We start from the raw sequence: 13,042 nt of genomic DNA on the forward strand, positions 1-13,042 counted from the left end.
CTTCTACCAGCTTATATTTCATCTTATTTCTATATTTTTTAGTTCTGATGAAGGGTCATACAGACTCGAAACTTCAACTGTATCCCTCTCCACAGATGCTGTCAGACCTGCTGAGTTTTTCCTGGTATTTTTGTTTTTGTTCTAGATTTCCAGCATCCGCAGTATTTTGTGGTTAACTTTGCACCTGGAATAGTGAAGAGTTTTGTTCCAGCAACAACAGGGCTGGAAAGTGCTTTCTGTGGTTCAACCAGATCTAATGGTGAATGGCTAAACCAGTTAACAAAATCTTCCAATTCATGAAAATATTCTTACTGCCTTGCTGCAAGCAGGTAAAGTTAAACACATCTGTTCTTTGCAGTACTTCCCTCAGTCAGCATATTTTAGATGCACACAGAACATTGGAAACATTGGTTGCCAAACCCTTTCTGGGAAAATGAGCCTTCGTTCAGTCAGTGACATGATGCCTTTTCAATATTTTGGTAATTCATCATCAAACTAACTGTAATTCTGTGAAGAAACAGAATACTCCCTCAGCATTCTCCCACAAAGCTAACTAACAAGGCCTTATGAAGCATATGTCTATTTTCCTGTTAGTATGCACATTTAAGTACAGGTGGAAAATCCTGAATAGTAGTAATATCAGCAAAAATTGTCATTATTACTTTCAAACCACTTCCTTAGTATTGTTTACACACTCTCAATGCTGTCACATATTTTCAAGAGAAAATATGGTTGCATATTAAGTAGACAAGCATAAAGTTTTATAGATTATTAATGGCCTTTGTTGCAATAAGAAATTAATACCATAGCTGCATATTGATTACACAGATGTATTATTAGACTGGTGTGTCAGTTCTTAGAACTACCTTCTGACCCAACAAAAATATTGTTTCCCAACAATGCAATCCGGATATTTATGCAGCTTCTGAAATATGGTGTACTGTTTTGGACATTTTTTAACCTACCCAGCTATATTTGTAATGCTTTAAACATTGTATCAAATTTCTGCTAAGAATGAATGTACTTTTAAAAATCACTGAATTAAAAGTAGACTCCTCAGAGGTCTAAGAACAATATTCATTAAATGTCAAAGAAAATCGTGGAGTGAGCTCCATTGATGCTCACTTATATTGGCCCTGACATACCAAGAAGATCTCATTTTTCATCTGTGTTGATTTAGCTGAAGTGTTTTCGCAATATTGCAATGAAACCTCACCAAAACGATGTGCTCAAATCTGCACTAAGACTTGAGCTCACAACCTTCTGACTTAATTGTAGGTGTGCAATAACCAATCTAAGCTGACCCACAAATAATTTTCCATACCTTAATTCATTCTCAACATCACGTATAGCATTTTTGACATTCTTCCTTTCTTAACAATAGCTTTCATCATTCTGTGAGACTCCAAGAACTACAACACCCAGAAGCATTGTTCAATTACAATATTTCTGACATAAATTTGGCAGAAGACATTTGATGGTCCAGGATCAGTACTGCTGTGTGAAATGGCAAGTGACACCAAGACACTATAGAAAATTCCATAACATAACATTGAAAGTATAAAGGACCCTGGTTTTATTTCTAACATGCTGTAACATTGAAGAATTTGATTCTATCAATAGATTGCAACATTTAAGTGAAGTTAGTGCAGGACAGAGTGACCAGATTAAAGGACTTTTTTCTGAGTAATTAGTTACTTCCTTTTGTTATCAGGGAATGTCATACCGTAAAGAAACACTATGCATTAGCTGCAGGGAGGAAGGGAAATATAAGAATCACAGGTCATCCATTCTATTTTCACACGCCTGCCAGTGGTGGGGTTGATTGGCAATGACAGAAATCTAATCATATTGCCTGACCTCTCGGTTAAGAAATGTTGCATAGTGAAGGGCAAACAAGATAATAAGGAAATGAAATAAATAGATATAGGTAAAAAAGAAATTGAAAGCTAGCTCATTTCATCAATATTCTCAAATCTTTCTTTCACAAGATAGTTACTGTTGAGGAAGACCATTCAGCCCATTCTAATTAATACAACCAGATACTTCCTAAAGTCCTCTCAGTGTAGCATCCAATCTTTTCTTCAGTGATTTCAGGGCTCTTGCCTCCATTAGTTTATCTGGAATTATTATTTCACACATTGGTCACTACTTTGGGATAATTTCAAGACTGGAAGAAAGATACTTGACACCTTGCCTGTTTCTCTTTTCCATTGCAGTCCACCAAAAAAGTACTTGTTGCGAAGCTATGCCCTTTTATTTTTGAAAATATGATTTTTCAATATTCAACTGACTGGAAATTTTGCAATTTGAACTGAGACAGAGCAAACTGCTTAAAAATGCAAGGCCGCATTCCAAGGTGAATTTGACAAAACAACAAATCACTCTTAGGGGAGTGCAAAGAGAGAGACATTTCCTATAATAAAAACAGAGTTAACATTTCAAGTCCGTATGACTCATTTTCAGAGTACGCACAGATGCTGCCAGATCTGCTGAATTTTTGCAGCATTTTCTGTTTTTATTTCGGGTGTCCAGCATCTGCAGTATTTTGCTTTTATTTTGCTAAAATTTCCTATAATCCAGCCACCCATTGAAATTCGTAACTGTCCAAGGAAGAGACATTAAAAATGTAAAGCGCTGAGTCTTGAAACAATGGCTGCCAAGACAGACTTACCCAAATTCTTTTGGGAAATACACAATGGGTGAAGTATTTCAAGGCAAGGCTGCCAGCCACTAGGGAGAGATTGCAAGAGACACAGGCGGTGCCAAGAAAGTGTCCGGCAGAGGAAACAAACTGAAGCCTCTCTCTCTCTCTCAATTTTGGAATAAGCCTGTTGCCAGTTTGAAAAGTTAACTCCACCAGAAACCTACCAGCAAACAGATCTTGTAATGTTTGCAACATCTTCTACAGCTGACCACATTCAAGAAACCAGCTAACCTAAATCAGCCACAGCCTTTAAAATCCACAGCTAAAGGATAATCAAAGGACACTTAACTGTATATTCTTTCACCTTTTTTTTAATTGGACTATAATTCCCTTTACTTCTGATATGTCTGTGTATTTGCATGCATGTGTATGTGTGTGTATGAAACATAGAAAAATACAAAGTAGGAGTGGGAGTAGGACATTTGGCCCTTTGAAACTGCTCCACCATTCAATATGATCATGGCTGATCCTCTATCTCAATGCCATAATCCTGCTTTCTCTCCATTCCCTTTGATGCCCCTAATATCCAAAGATTTATCAATTTCTTTCTTGAATATACTCAGTGACCCGTCCTCCACAGCCTTCAGTGGTAGAGAATTCCACAGGTTGACCAGCCTCTGAGTGAAGAAATGTTTCCTTATCTCAATCCTAAATGGCCTGCACTGTATCCTGAGACAGTGGCCCCTGGTTCTAGTCTCCCCAACCAGGGGAAACATCCTCCCTGCATGCAGTCTATATAGCCCTGTTAGAATTTTATAAGCTTCAATCAGATCCCCCCTCATTCTTCTAAACTCTAGTGGGTACAGGTCTGGTCAAATCAATCTCTCCTCATACGACAATCCTGCCATCCCTGGTATCAACCTAGTTAACCTTCGCTGCACTCCCTCTATGGCAAGTATATCCTTTCTTAGGTAGGGAGACGAAAACTGCATGCAATACTCCAGGTGTGGTCTCACCAGGCCCTGTATAACTGTAGTAAGCCATCCCCACTTCATTGCAAGAGGATTTGAGTTCAGAAGGGCAACATACCATTTGCCTTCCTAATTGCTTGCTGCACCTGCCTATTTACTTTCATTGACTGATGTACACGAACACCCAGATCCCTTTGTACATCCACCCAATATATCACCATTTAAATAATACTCTGCCTCTCTGTTCTTCACACCAAAGCATATAACTTCACATTTATCCACATTATACTGCATCTGCCATGTGTTTGTCCAAACACACTCCTCTGAATTGCCCTGAAGCCTCCTTGCATCCTCCTTACAACTCACAACCTCGTCCAGTTATGTATCATCAGCAAACTTGGAAATATTGCATTTGGTTCACTCATCCAAGTCATTTATATATACCATGAATAGCTGAGGCCCAAGCAATGATCCCTGCGGTACGCCACTAGTCACCATCTGCCACCTGGAAAAAGGACCATTTATTCCCACTCTCTGTTTCCGGTCTGTCAACCAATTCTCAATCCATGCCAGTATATTACCCCCAATCCCATGTGCTTTAATTTTGTGCAGTAGCCTCTTATATGGGACCTTATCAAAAGCCTTCTTGAAATCCAAATACACCACATCCACTGTTCTCCCTTATCTATTCTACTAGTTATAGCCTCAAAAAACTCCAGTAGATTAGTTAAGCACAGTTTCCCTTTCATAAACCCATGCTGACTTTGTCTAATCCCATTAATGCTTTCCAAGTGTCCTGTTACCACGTGTTTTATAATACTCCAGCATTTTCCCCATTACTGATGTCAGGCTAACTGGTCTGTAATTCTCTGTATTTTGTCCCCCTCCTTTTTAAATAATTGGGTTACATTTGCCACACTTCAATCTGTAGGAACTGCTCCAGAGCCATTGGAATTTTGGAAGATGACCACCAATGCATCCAATATTTCCAGGGCCACCTTGTTTAATACTCTGAGATGTAGATTATCAAGCCCTGGGAATTTTTCAGCCTTTAACCCCATTAATTTCTCTAGCACCATTTTTTTACCAATTCTGATTTTCTTCAAGTCCTCCCTCTCACTAGGCCCTTGATTCCCTAATATTTCTGGGAAACTATTTGTGTCCTCTTTTGTGAAAACAGAACCAAAGTATGTGTTCAATTCTTCTGCCATTTCTTTTGTTCCCCATTATAATTTCCCCCATTTCCGAGCATGTGTATGTATGTGTGGGTGTATGTGTGTGTGTGTGTATGTCCGTGCATGTATGTGTATTTATGTATATGTGTATGAGCATGTGTGTATGTGTGTGTGTGTGTATGTGTGTAAATGTGTGTGTGTGCCTGAATGACAGCATGAGGGTCAAATGTTTGATGTCCTATTTTTATTATTTTTCTTGGGGTTAGTGGTTAATAAATTTGCTCTTTCTTTAACTCAGGAAAATCTTGTTTGACTCCTTATTGTTCATAGCTTAAAAAGTTAAATACATTCTGATTTGAAAAAAACCTATCTTCATGAAAAAAAAACATAAGCCTTTGTTGTGACCAATCTAGGAAGTTGAATAGAGGGGAGCGAGTTCACCCCCCTCTCACCTGGTCAAAATAAAATCTGTATAAAACAGACTGTCAATCTACTACCGCTGCCTTAAGACAGTCAGATAATCATCACAGGTAAATGGAATAGTTAAATGCTGACATGTTTAAATTGTTATTCTCTTTGGAGATGTTTATATAGGAGATTACAATAGAGCATGAATCATGCCCAAGGTTCTTAGTGATGTACTAGTTGATCTCCCCTGACATTGTACTCGAGTCCAGGCCTAGTACAGCAGTAGTGTTGTAACATCTTGAGGAGTGTCAATAGAGTGTGATAAGTTTCCATTATAAACTCAGGCAGTGGAATCTATAATGGAAGCTGTTAAAGGAAGTGTATGCAGATATAAGATTTCTACAGATAGGTACATTTGTTATTGTTTCAGCATCCATAAGCATGACCCAAATACCAAAAGTGCAGCATAAAGGACTAACTACAGGCAGGGGGTAAGATGGGACAGGTAATCTGAAATAAAACAGTAGTTTCTACTGAGTGTACGCTGTTCTTTCTCACTTCACACTTTTTAGTACCGGTTCCTTCACAGTAAAACAGTAAAGTGAAGGGCGCTGCCCAATCTTGAACGCAGACAATTTTCCTTCCATCTCTGACCCTTAGTCGATGCTGCATCAAGTTGACACAAGTAGCACAGGCAGTAGTGCTTTCTGAAAATAATGTTGTGGCTATACACTGCCTCCAACAGTGGCAGATTTGCACTACACACTTTGCTAAAGGCCTTGGCTCCACTCTTGTTAAAAACTATCCTGCAGGACAGATATAACAACACAATATGAACACATGCAACATGTGCCAGACTGACATTGAGTTTGCAGGATGCAAATGACACTGAGGTTTCCCATTTTGTCTGGTTAGGTCCATGCAGGCTCACAACGTCAAACATCTGTGATACATTTGCAAAACTACAGAAGTAATCTATGAAAGTAATTTAATTCAACCAGACCTTTTATATGAGTTACAACATTAACACAACTCAAGCAACTATGAATGAAGCAAAGTCCAACCGTACTGTTGGATTTTCATAACCTTGTTCTCTGACCCAAACAGTGTATTGTGTTAACTTCGGGTGAAACACTTAACTCAGGCCATGAACTCTACATTAAATCAGTTTTCTTTCTGCTCTTAGGGCGGAGCATTTCCCGTGCTACTTCCTTGTCTTGTTGCCCAGAAGTTTGAAGTGCAAGGTCCCGGGTATCTGGGGAAGATCTGCCACCTGAATTCTTGGACAACTCATGTTCACGCCTTAGCTTTTGAATTTCACTGTTTAACTCCAGCAAGGTTTTGGCGAGCTCCCGATCCTGGGATCTCATCTCCAGCTGCAAATCAAAGACATGAGACAGCCTCTGCTGACAATTTGCATATTCAGAGCTATTGATACTTAAAAGTTTTGGCTCCCCCGTATTAAGTCTATTTGGAGTGTCCCTTTACTTTGAATCTTGTTTGAAAAATCACAACATTATCACGCTCATCATCAGCCTCGATCGCCAAACCCCATTAACACCAGTCCCCATCTACACTTGCCCCAAATCACCACTCAGGCAAGTCACAATAACTTGTATTGATATCACTTCAATGTAGTAAAACCTCCCAAGGCCTTATCAAAGTTTGAAACCGATAATTAGAGATATTCAGGCAGGTGACCAAAAGCTTGATGAAAGGGGTGGGTTTTGATGACCATCTTAAAGGAGGAGAGTGGAGCAGTTTGGAGAGAGGGCGATTCCAGAGCTTGGGCCTTGGCAGTTAACGACACAGCCGCCAATGATGGACTGATTAAAATCGGGCATGCTCAAGAAACCAGAACTGGAGCAGTGTAGATATATCAGAGGATTGTGGGGGCTGGAGAAGGTCACAGAGGTAGGGAGGGGAGGGCCATGGATTAACTTGAAAACAAAGATCAGAATTTTAAAATTGAGGGGTTGTTTAACTAGGAGTCAGAGAGCACAGGGGCAATGTGTGAATGGGACAAGGGCAGCAGAGTTTTAGATGATTGCAAGCTCATGGAGGATTGAGTGTAGGAGGCCGGCCAGGAATGTATTGGAATAGTTGAGTCTAGATGTTAAAAAAGGGATGAGGGTTTCAGCAGCAGATGAGCTAAGGCAGGGTTAGAGCCAGACGGTACTAATGGAAATAGGTGACTATAGCGATGGTGCGGACATGTACTCAGAGGCTCGTCTTCTGGTCAAATATAACACCAAGGTTCAGCCTCTGAGACAGCTGCCAGGTGGAGGGATGGAGTCCAGGCAAGGGAATGGAGTTTGTGCTGGGGTTTGAAGACAATAGCTTTAGTCTTTCCAATATTTTTCAATAAGTTTCTTCTCATCCAATACTGGATATCAGACAAGCAGCATGACAATTTAGAGGAAGGGTCCAGAGAGGTGGTATTGAGAGAGCTGGCTGCCATCAGGGTACATATGAAAATGGGCATTGTTTTTGGATAATGTGACCAAGGAATGTGATTCATCCCCGTTAGAGGGAAAAGGGAAGGCTGTGCATTTAGGAAAATTGCAGGAAGCTAATTGTTCAGATTCTTGGTAGCTAGTACAAGGGTGGGTGACATAAAAACAGAAATTGCTGGGAAAACACAGCAGGTCTGGTTGCACCTGCGGAGAGAGAAAGTGAGTTAACGTTTCGAGTCCAATGTGACTCTCTGCGGAACAGGAGGAGGTGGCCACTGAGTTGGAGAGGCGAACTTGCCCCTGTTTGTTTGCCCTGCTCCCCAGCAGTTGCTAAATCGCCAGTGGAGTCTGGTAACGGGGATACCACAGTAGTGGCACAGCCCTGACCACCTGCAAGACTGAGTGACTGACTGGGAGGGAATTCGAGTCGTCGTCCGGGGAAGGAGTTGAGGGTTAAAGGATTGGAGCTTTGCCTCACCAGTTCCGTTCGGAGCCAAGTGATGGCCCCGTCGATTTTGGCTCTGCGGAGCTCCTCGTCGGCTCGAGGATTCCTGCTCAGAGTGCAGGAGCCGGGATGGTCACACGGAGCCGAGGCTCCCCTGAAGGCGCTCAGGAGCCTGTGCTTGATGTTCTCCAGCACCATGCTGGATACACTGTCCTCGTACTGGCTGTCACTGCTCATCTTCCACAGAGTGGCAGGCGGAGGCTCTTCCCAGGTCTGGCCATGCACAACTGCGGCGAATCTCTAAAGAGGGAGCTTCCCGGTCCGGTGAAGGGATAAAGCGGCCGCTTCCACATGCAGCATTGTATTGGAGTCGATTTGCAAGTCTCTCCGGAGTTCCCTCCGGTGCCAAGATTGTTGAGCCTCAGCTTTTACCTCAGTAACTGTGATAAGAGCAGTCGGGTTGGCACCCGGGGGGGTGGGAGGGAAAGCTTTTTTTTCGTTCCAGTGTACCAACCGGCTTTGTGATCGTTACTATGGAAAGGTCCGGGGGGGGGGGGGGGGGGGGGGGTGGACAAAGCCTATTGTGTTCGCCGCCGAGATGGCCCGCTGCACTCACCCAAAGAAAACAAAGTTGGCAGGTTCAAATAGAGAGGGGGCGGGGGAAGGAGGGAGAGAGTGGGCTCGTCTCCTCTCCGGCGAATGGGAATACATGACAATGAACAGGCATCTGGGAGAGAGACAAGGTCGCACCCACCCCCCCACTCACTTCTAGTTCCTACTGCTCCCCATCAAAAGACACAGACACCAGTAGCTACAGCAGATGTCAACTGTGATTGGGAATTACTGAGCAAGTAACATCATCACAGATCCTGTCTGCATCAAATCCAGAGAAACGTTATAGTCTCAGTGCGAAAGCATTGGAGAGTTTGGAGACGATATCCTGTTGCTGGGGGAGGCAAGCTCATGGGTTCAGATACAGAGCGGGGTTTGGAGAAAGTGCTTGTTACTTGCGTGCTGCTATTTGAGTGACTGTTTCTTGATTTGCTTTTGTGTCTCTGCGGTAACGGTGAGACAGCCCAGCCCAGCCCTGCCCCGCTTTGCTGCTGTTAATCTTTAGTCAGTCACTGATGCGCACAGGCAGAGGAATTGAGAGAAAAGAAACTGGGCTTTGCCACTAACGTGTGCCAGCTCAGCCCGGGAACAATGTTCTTATCTCATTTACACAACAAAGGAATCCACTGCATTCCTCGCCGTTTTCCCCATTGCTTTCACTCTGCTGGACTTTAATGAGAGGTCCCTGCTTTGTTTTCCCCCCCCTCGTCTGCTTTTACGCTGATGTTATCTGCTGCCTGGTGTTGTGCTGAATAAAAGTTCAATTGTTGAAATCTTGCCCGTCCTTTCTTTGTGTTTGCGTTAGCCGGGGAATCATTCCACGGGGGAAAAAAACCCAGACTTCCTGGTTCACCTCCATTCGGGGTGGGGGAGGGGAGTGGGTTTGGGATGGGGGAGGAGGGGAGGACTTGGGGTGGGGAAGGAGGAAAGGGTTTGGCGTGGGGGAGAGGGGTGGGGGAAGGGGAGAATACTTGGGGTCGGGGAGGAACAGAGGTATTGGGTGTTGGAGGATTAGTGGCTTCGGGTGAGTAGGGGAATAGAGCTTTTGTCGATAAGGAGGAGAGGGCTTGGGGTGGGGCAGGAAGAGAGGGCCTGGGAGGGGGAGAGGGCGTGGAGTGGGAACGGGAGAACTTTGGATGGGGGAGATGGAAGGGCTTGTGCTGGGGAGGAGGGGAGTGCTTGGGCAGGGGGAGTGGTTTCATTGTTCAAACATCTTTGCCACCATTTGCCTTCTGGCCCCCACAGTGCTCTGCTTTGACAGGCTTCTACCAATGCATTCAGGGACATTAGGGGTTGGATCCGTTTAGTTTCACAAACATTTTGGGGGTCAAAATTCATCTTGAGCAGTGACGCTTGCCCCTTGTAATGCACTGCTTGATATTTCATTCAAATAATTGCCCTTAAACATCAGGCATTGAGCAGAAGGTGCAGCTGATCAGATACCGTCTGTTCTGCACCACTGCCCAAGATGAATTTCTACTGCCTTGCGTGTAACTGAAGAGTGAGTCCTCCCTTCTGTGTGCAAAAGACCACTACACTCTTCAGCAGGGACATACCATAAGCCAACCATCTCACCAACCCCTCTGTCCCCCACCCACCCATGTTCAGGCACCAAAAGCTTGCTTTAAGCACTCCAATGGCACATCTGCACAGTTGAGTTGCCACTTGCGTTCTTGGTGAAGTCCAATCTGTGTGCACACAGCTCCTCTTACAGTGCTTCAAATGACACTCATTTCCTGTACACTCTCTGGCCGTGGGGTGGGGCACGCAGTTTGATTGTGTTTATGAAGAGGTGGTTCCATTTCTAGCCATGGTACTTCAGGTAAACACGTCTACTTCCTCTGCCCTGCATTCACATGATCCATGATAGTCAAGAACAGGGAATGCCTTGTGTATGAGGCACTCCAATGCTTTTAGCTTGCTTACACACATAGAAGAAAGTGGGATTCTCAAAATGAATAGTCTTCGGGCACTAACAGGACACTGCATGGTAAAAGTAGGAAGAAAAGACAAACTGAGATAATAAAGAGAAGAAAATTCTGAGAACAGTTTCCACACTGCTGGGGTAGAGCTCCTAATTTCAGTGGTGACTTTGTTGATCTGCCAGACAATACCAAGTCACCCATGCTATTAGTTTTTAGTCTGAGTGGCTGCAGAAAATAATGAGATAAATGCACTAAATTGCTGATGACCATTGACTGCAATGGAGGACTGATGTGAGCATGAGCTTATATTGGCTTCGGGGAGGCTATCTGTGAACTGGCAAAGACATACCAGCAAATTATGGTTGCAGTTCAAATAATGGCATAATTCACATACAGTGCTCTATTATTTCCTGGCATTAATAATATGGAGTCTGTTAACCTATAATTAGTATGGTGCAAACTTCCAGCAAATGTAGGCCCAACATTATATTTCAGTGTCATCAGGACCACTAACAGTCCTCACTCAGAAAACTAGATTGGATTTGGGGTATGCAACTATACCCATTCTTAATAAAGGGTTAGTAAAATAATAAAAACACATTCTACAAAACATTGCTGTGTCTACTTTCTCCACTATATCTGGGGGTAATTAATCTGGGGGTAATCCCAGATGGTGGGGATAGAAAAATAAATCAATTATTGTTTATTTATTTTTGTAGTCCTGGAATCAGATCACATGTTCACCATTCAGATGTGGAATGTTTTTAGAACACTTGAGTTAGTTGACTGATGAGTCAAAGTATGATTTTGATTGTTGTGAATTGTGGTCTGAGGTTAAGAGCTTAAAGCTGGTTTAAAAACATGATTTCAGTGTCACTAACACTGCCAATGAACTGCCAATGAACTGTCTGGTTGTCAGCATTACATTATGGTTTCATAATCCTAACCACCCATCAGTAAGTTGCTTTACCAGAAATTCACTTCCTATTATGTTCTCACATAAATTATTATGCTTTATCCCTCCCAATTTTCTTTTTACTCTTCATCCTACCCTTCCGTCCCACAGACTGGCAGCTCATTCTGGCACATTAGAACATAGAAGCAGGAGTAGGCCATTCAGCCCCTTGAGCCTGCTCCTCCATTTAATTAGATCATGGCTGATCTTCCATCTCAATGCCATCTTCCCGCATTATCCCCTTATCCCTTGATGTCATTGGTATCAAGAAATCTATCGACCTCTGCTTTTAACATACTCAATGACTGAGCCTCCACAGCCCTCTGGGTAGAGAATACCAAAGATTCACCAGCTTCTGACTGAAGAAATTCCTCCTTATCTTGGCTGTAAATGGCCTATCTCTTATTCTGAGACTGTGTCCCCTGGTTCTAGAACTGCTCCCCCCCCCCACCCCCAACCAGGGGAAACATCCTTCCTGCATCTACCCTATCAAGTCCTGTAAGAAGTTTGTACACTACAATACCTGTCATTCTTCTCAACTCTAGAGAATACAGGCCCAGTCTCCTCAATCTTTCCTCATAGGGCAATCCTGCTATCCCAGAGATTAGCCTAATGAAACTTCATTGCACTCCTTCTATGGCCAGTATATCATTCCTTACTAAACACAATACTCCAGGTATGGTCTCACCGAGGCTCTATACAATTGCAGCAAGATTGCCTTACTCTTGTACTAACTTCACATTTTTCCATATTATACTCCATCTGCTATATTATTGCCCATTCACTTAGCCTGTCTAAAACCTCCTGAAGCCTCTTTGCATCCTCCTCATAACCCTCATTCCCAACAAGCTTTGTGTCATCTGTAAACTTAGAAATATTACATTTGGTTTCACATCAAAATCATTGTGATTTTAGATTTTGAATAGCTGGAGCTAAAGCATGATCCTTGTGGTACCCCACTAGTCACAGCCTGCCAACTTGAGGATGACCTGTCTATCCCGACTCTCAATTTATGCCAGTATAATACCCCCAATCCCATTTGCTCTAATTTTGTTTACTAAATCTCTTGTGTGGAACCTTATTGAAAGCCTTCTGAAAATCCAAAACACCACATCCACTGGTTCTCCCTTATATATTCTGTCAGTAATATCCTCAAAAAACTCCAACAGGTTTGTCAAATATGATTTCCCCTTCATAAATCCATATTGACTCTGCCCAATCCTACCATTATTTTCTAAGTGCCCAGTTATCACATCCTTTATAATAGGTTCTAGCATTTTCCCAACTACTGATGTCAGGCTAACAGGTCTGTAAGTTCTTTGTTTTCCCTCTCCCTTCTTAAATTCCTACCTGCCAATTTTTTTAAAATTCGTTCATGGGATGTGGGCATCGCTAGGCCAGCATCTATTGCCCATCCCCAATTGTCCCTGTTCAGAGGGCATTTAAGA

At 42.8% G+C, this 13,042-nt stretch overlaps 1 protein-coding gene across 1 annotated transcript; it reads right to left on the bottom strand.

The window, feature by feature from the left end:
- Positions 1 to 6,172: 6,172 nt before the first annotated feature.
- si:ch211-153f2.3 (alanine and arginine-rich domain-containing protein) lies at positions 6,173 to 8,584 on the bottom strand. The gene is made up of 2 exons (XM_041190242.1): positions 8,136 to 8,584; positions 6,173 to 6,577 (listed from the first exon to the last, which is right to left on the bottom strand). The coding sequence occupies exons 1-2, from the start codon at positions 8,337 to 8,339 to the stop codon at positions 6,356 to 6,358; spliced, it is 426 nt and encodes a 141-aa protein (XP_041046176.1). The 5' UTR covers positions 8,340 to 8,584; the 3' UTR covers positions 6,173 to 6,355.
- Positions 8,585 to 13,042: the final 4,458 nt, after the last annotated feature.

This window comes from Carcharodon carcharias, chromosome 6, assembly GCF_017639515.1.
Source record: "Carcharodon carcharias isolate sCarCar2 chromosome 6, sCarCar2.pri, whole genome shotgun sequence".
Classification (NCBI taxonomy): Eukaryota; Metazoa; Chordata; class Chondrichthyes; order Lamniformes; family Lamnidae; genus Carcharodon; species Carcharodon carcharias.

Coding starts and splice junctions, on each gene's coding strand:
- si:ch211-153f2.3 (XM_041190242.1), bottom strand. CDS start 8,339: ATGAGCAGTGACAGCCAGTACGAGGACAGTGTATCCAGCATGGTGCTG. Junction 6,578..8,135: donor CTTGGCTCCGAACGGAACTG/GTGAGGCAAAGC, acceptor TTTGATTTGCAG/CTGGAGATGAGATCCCAGGA.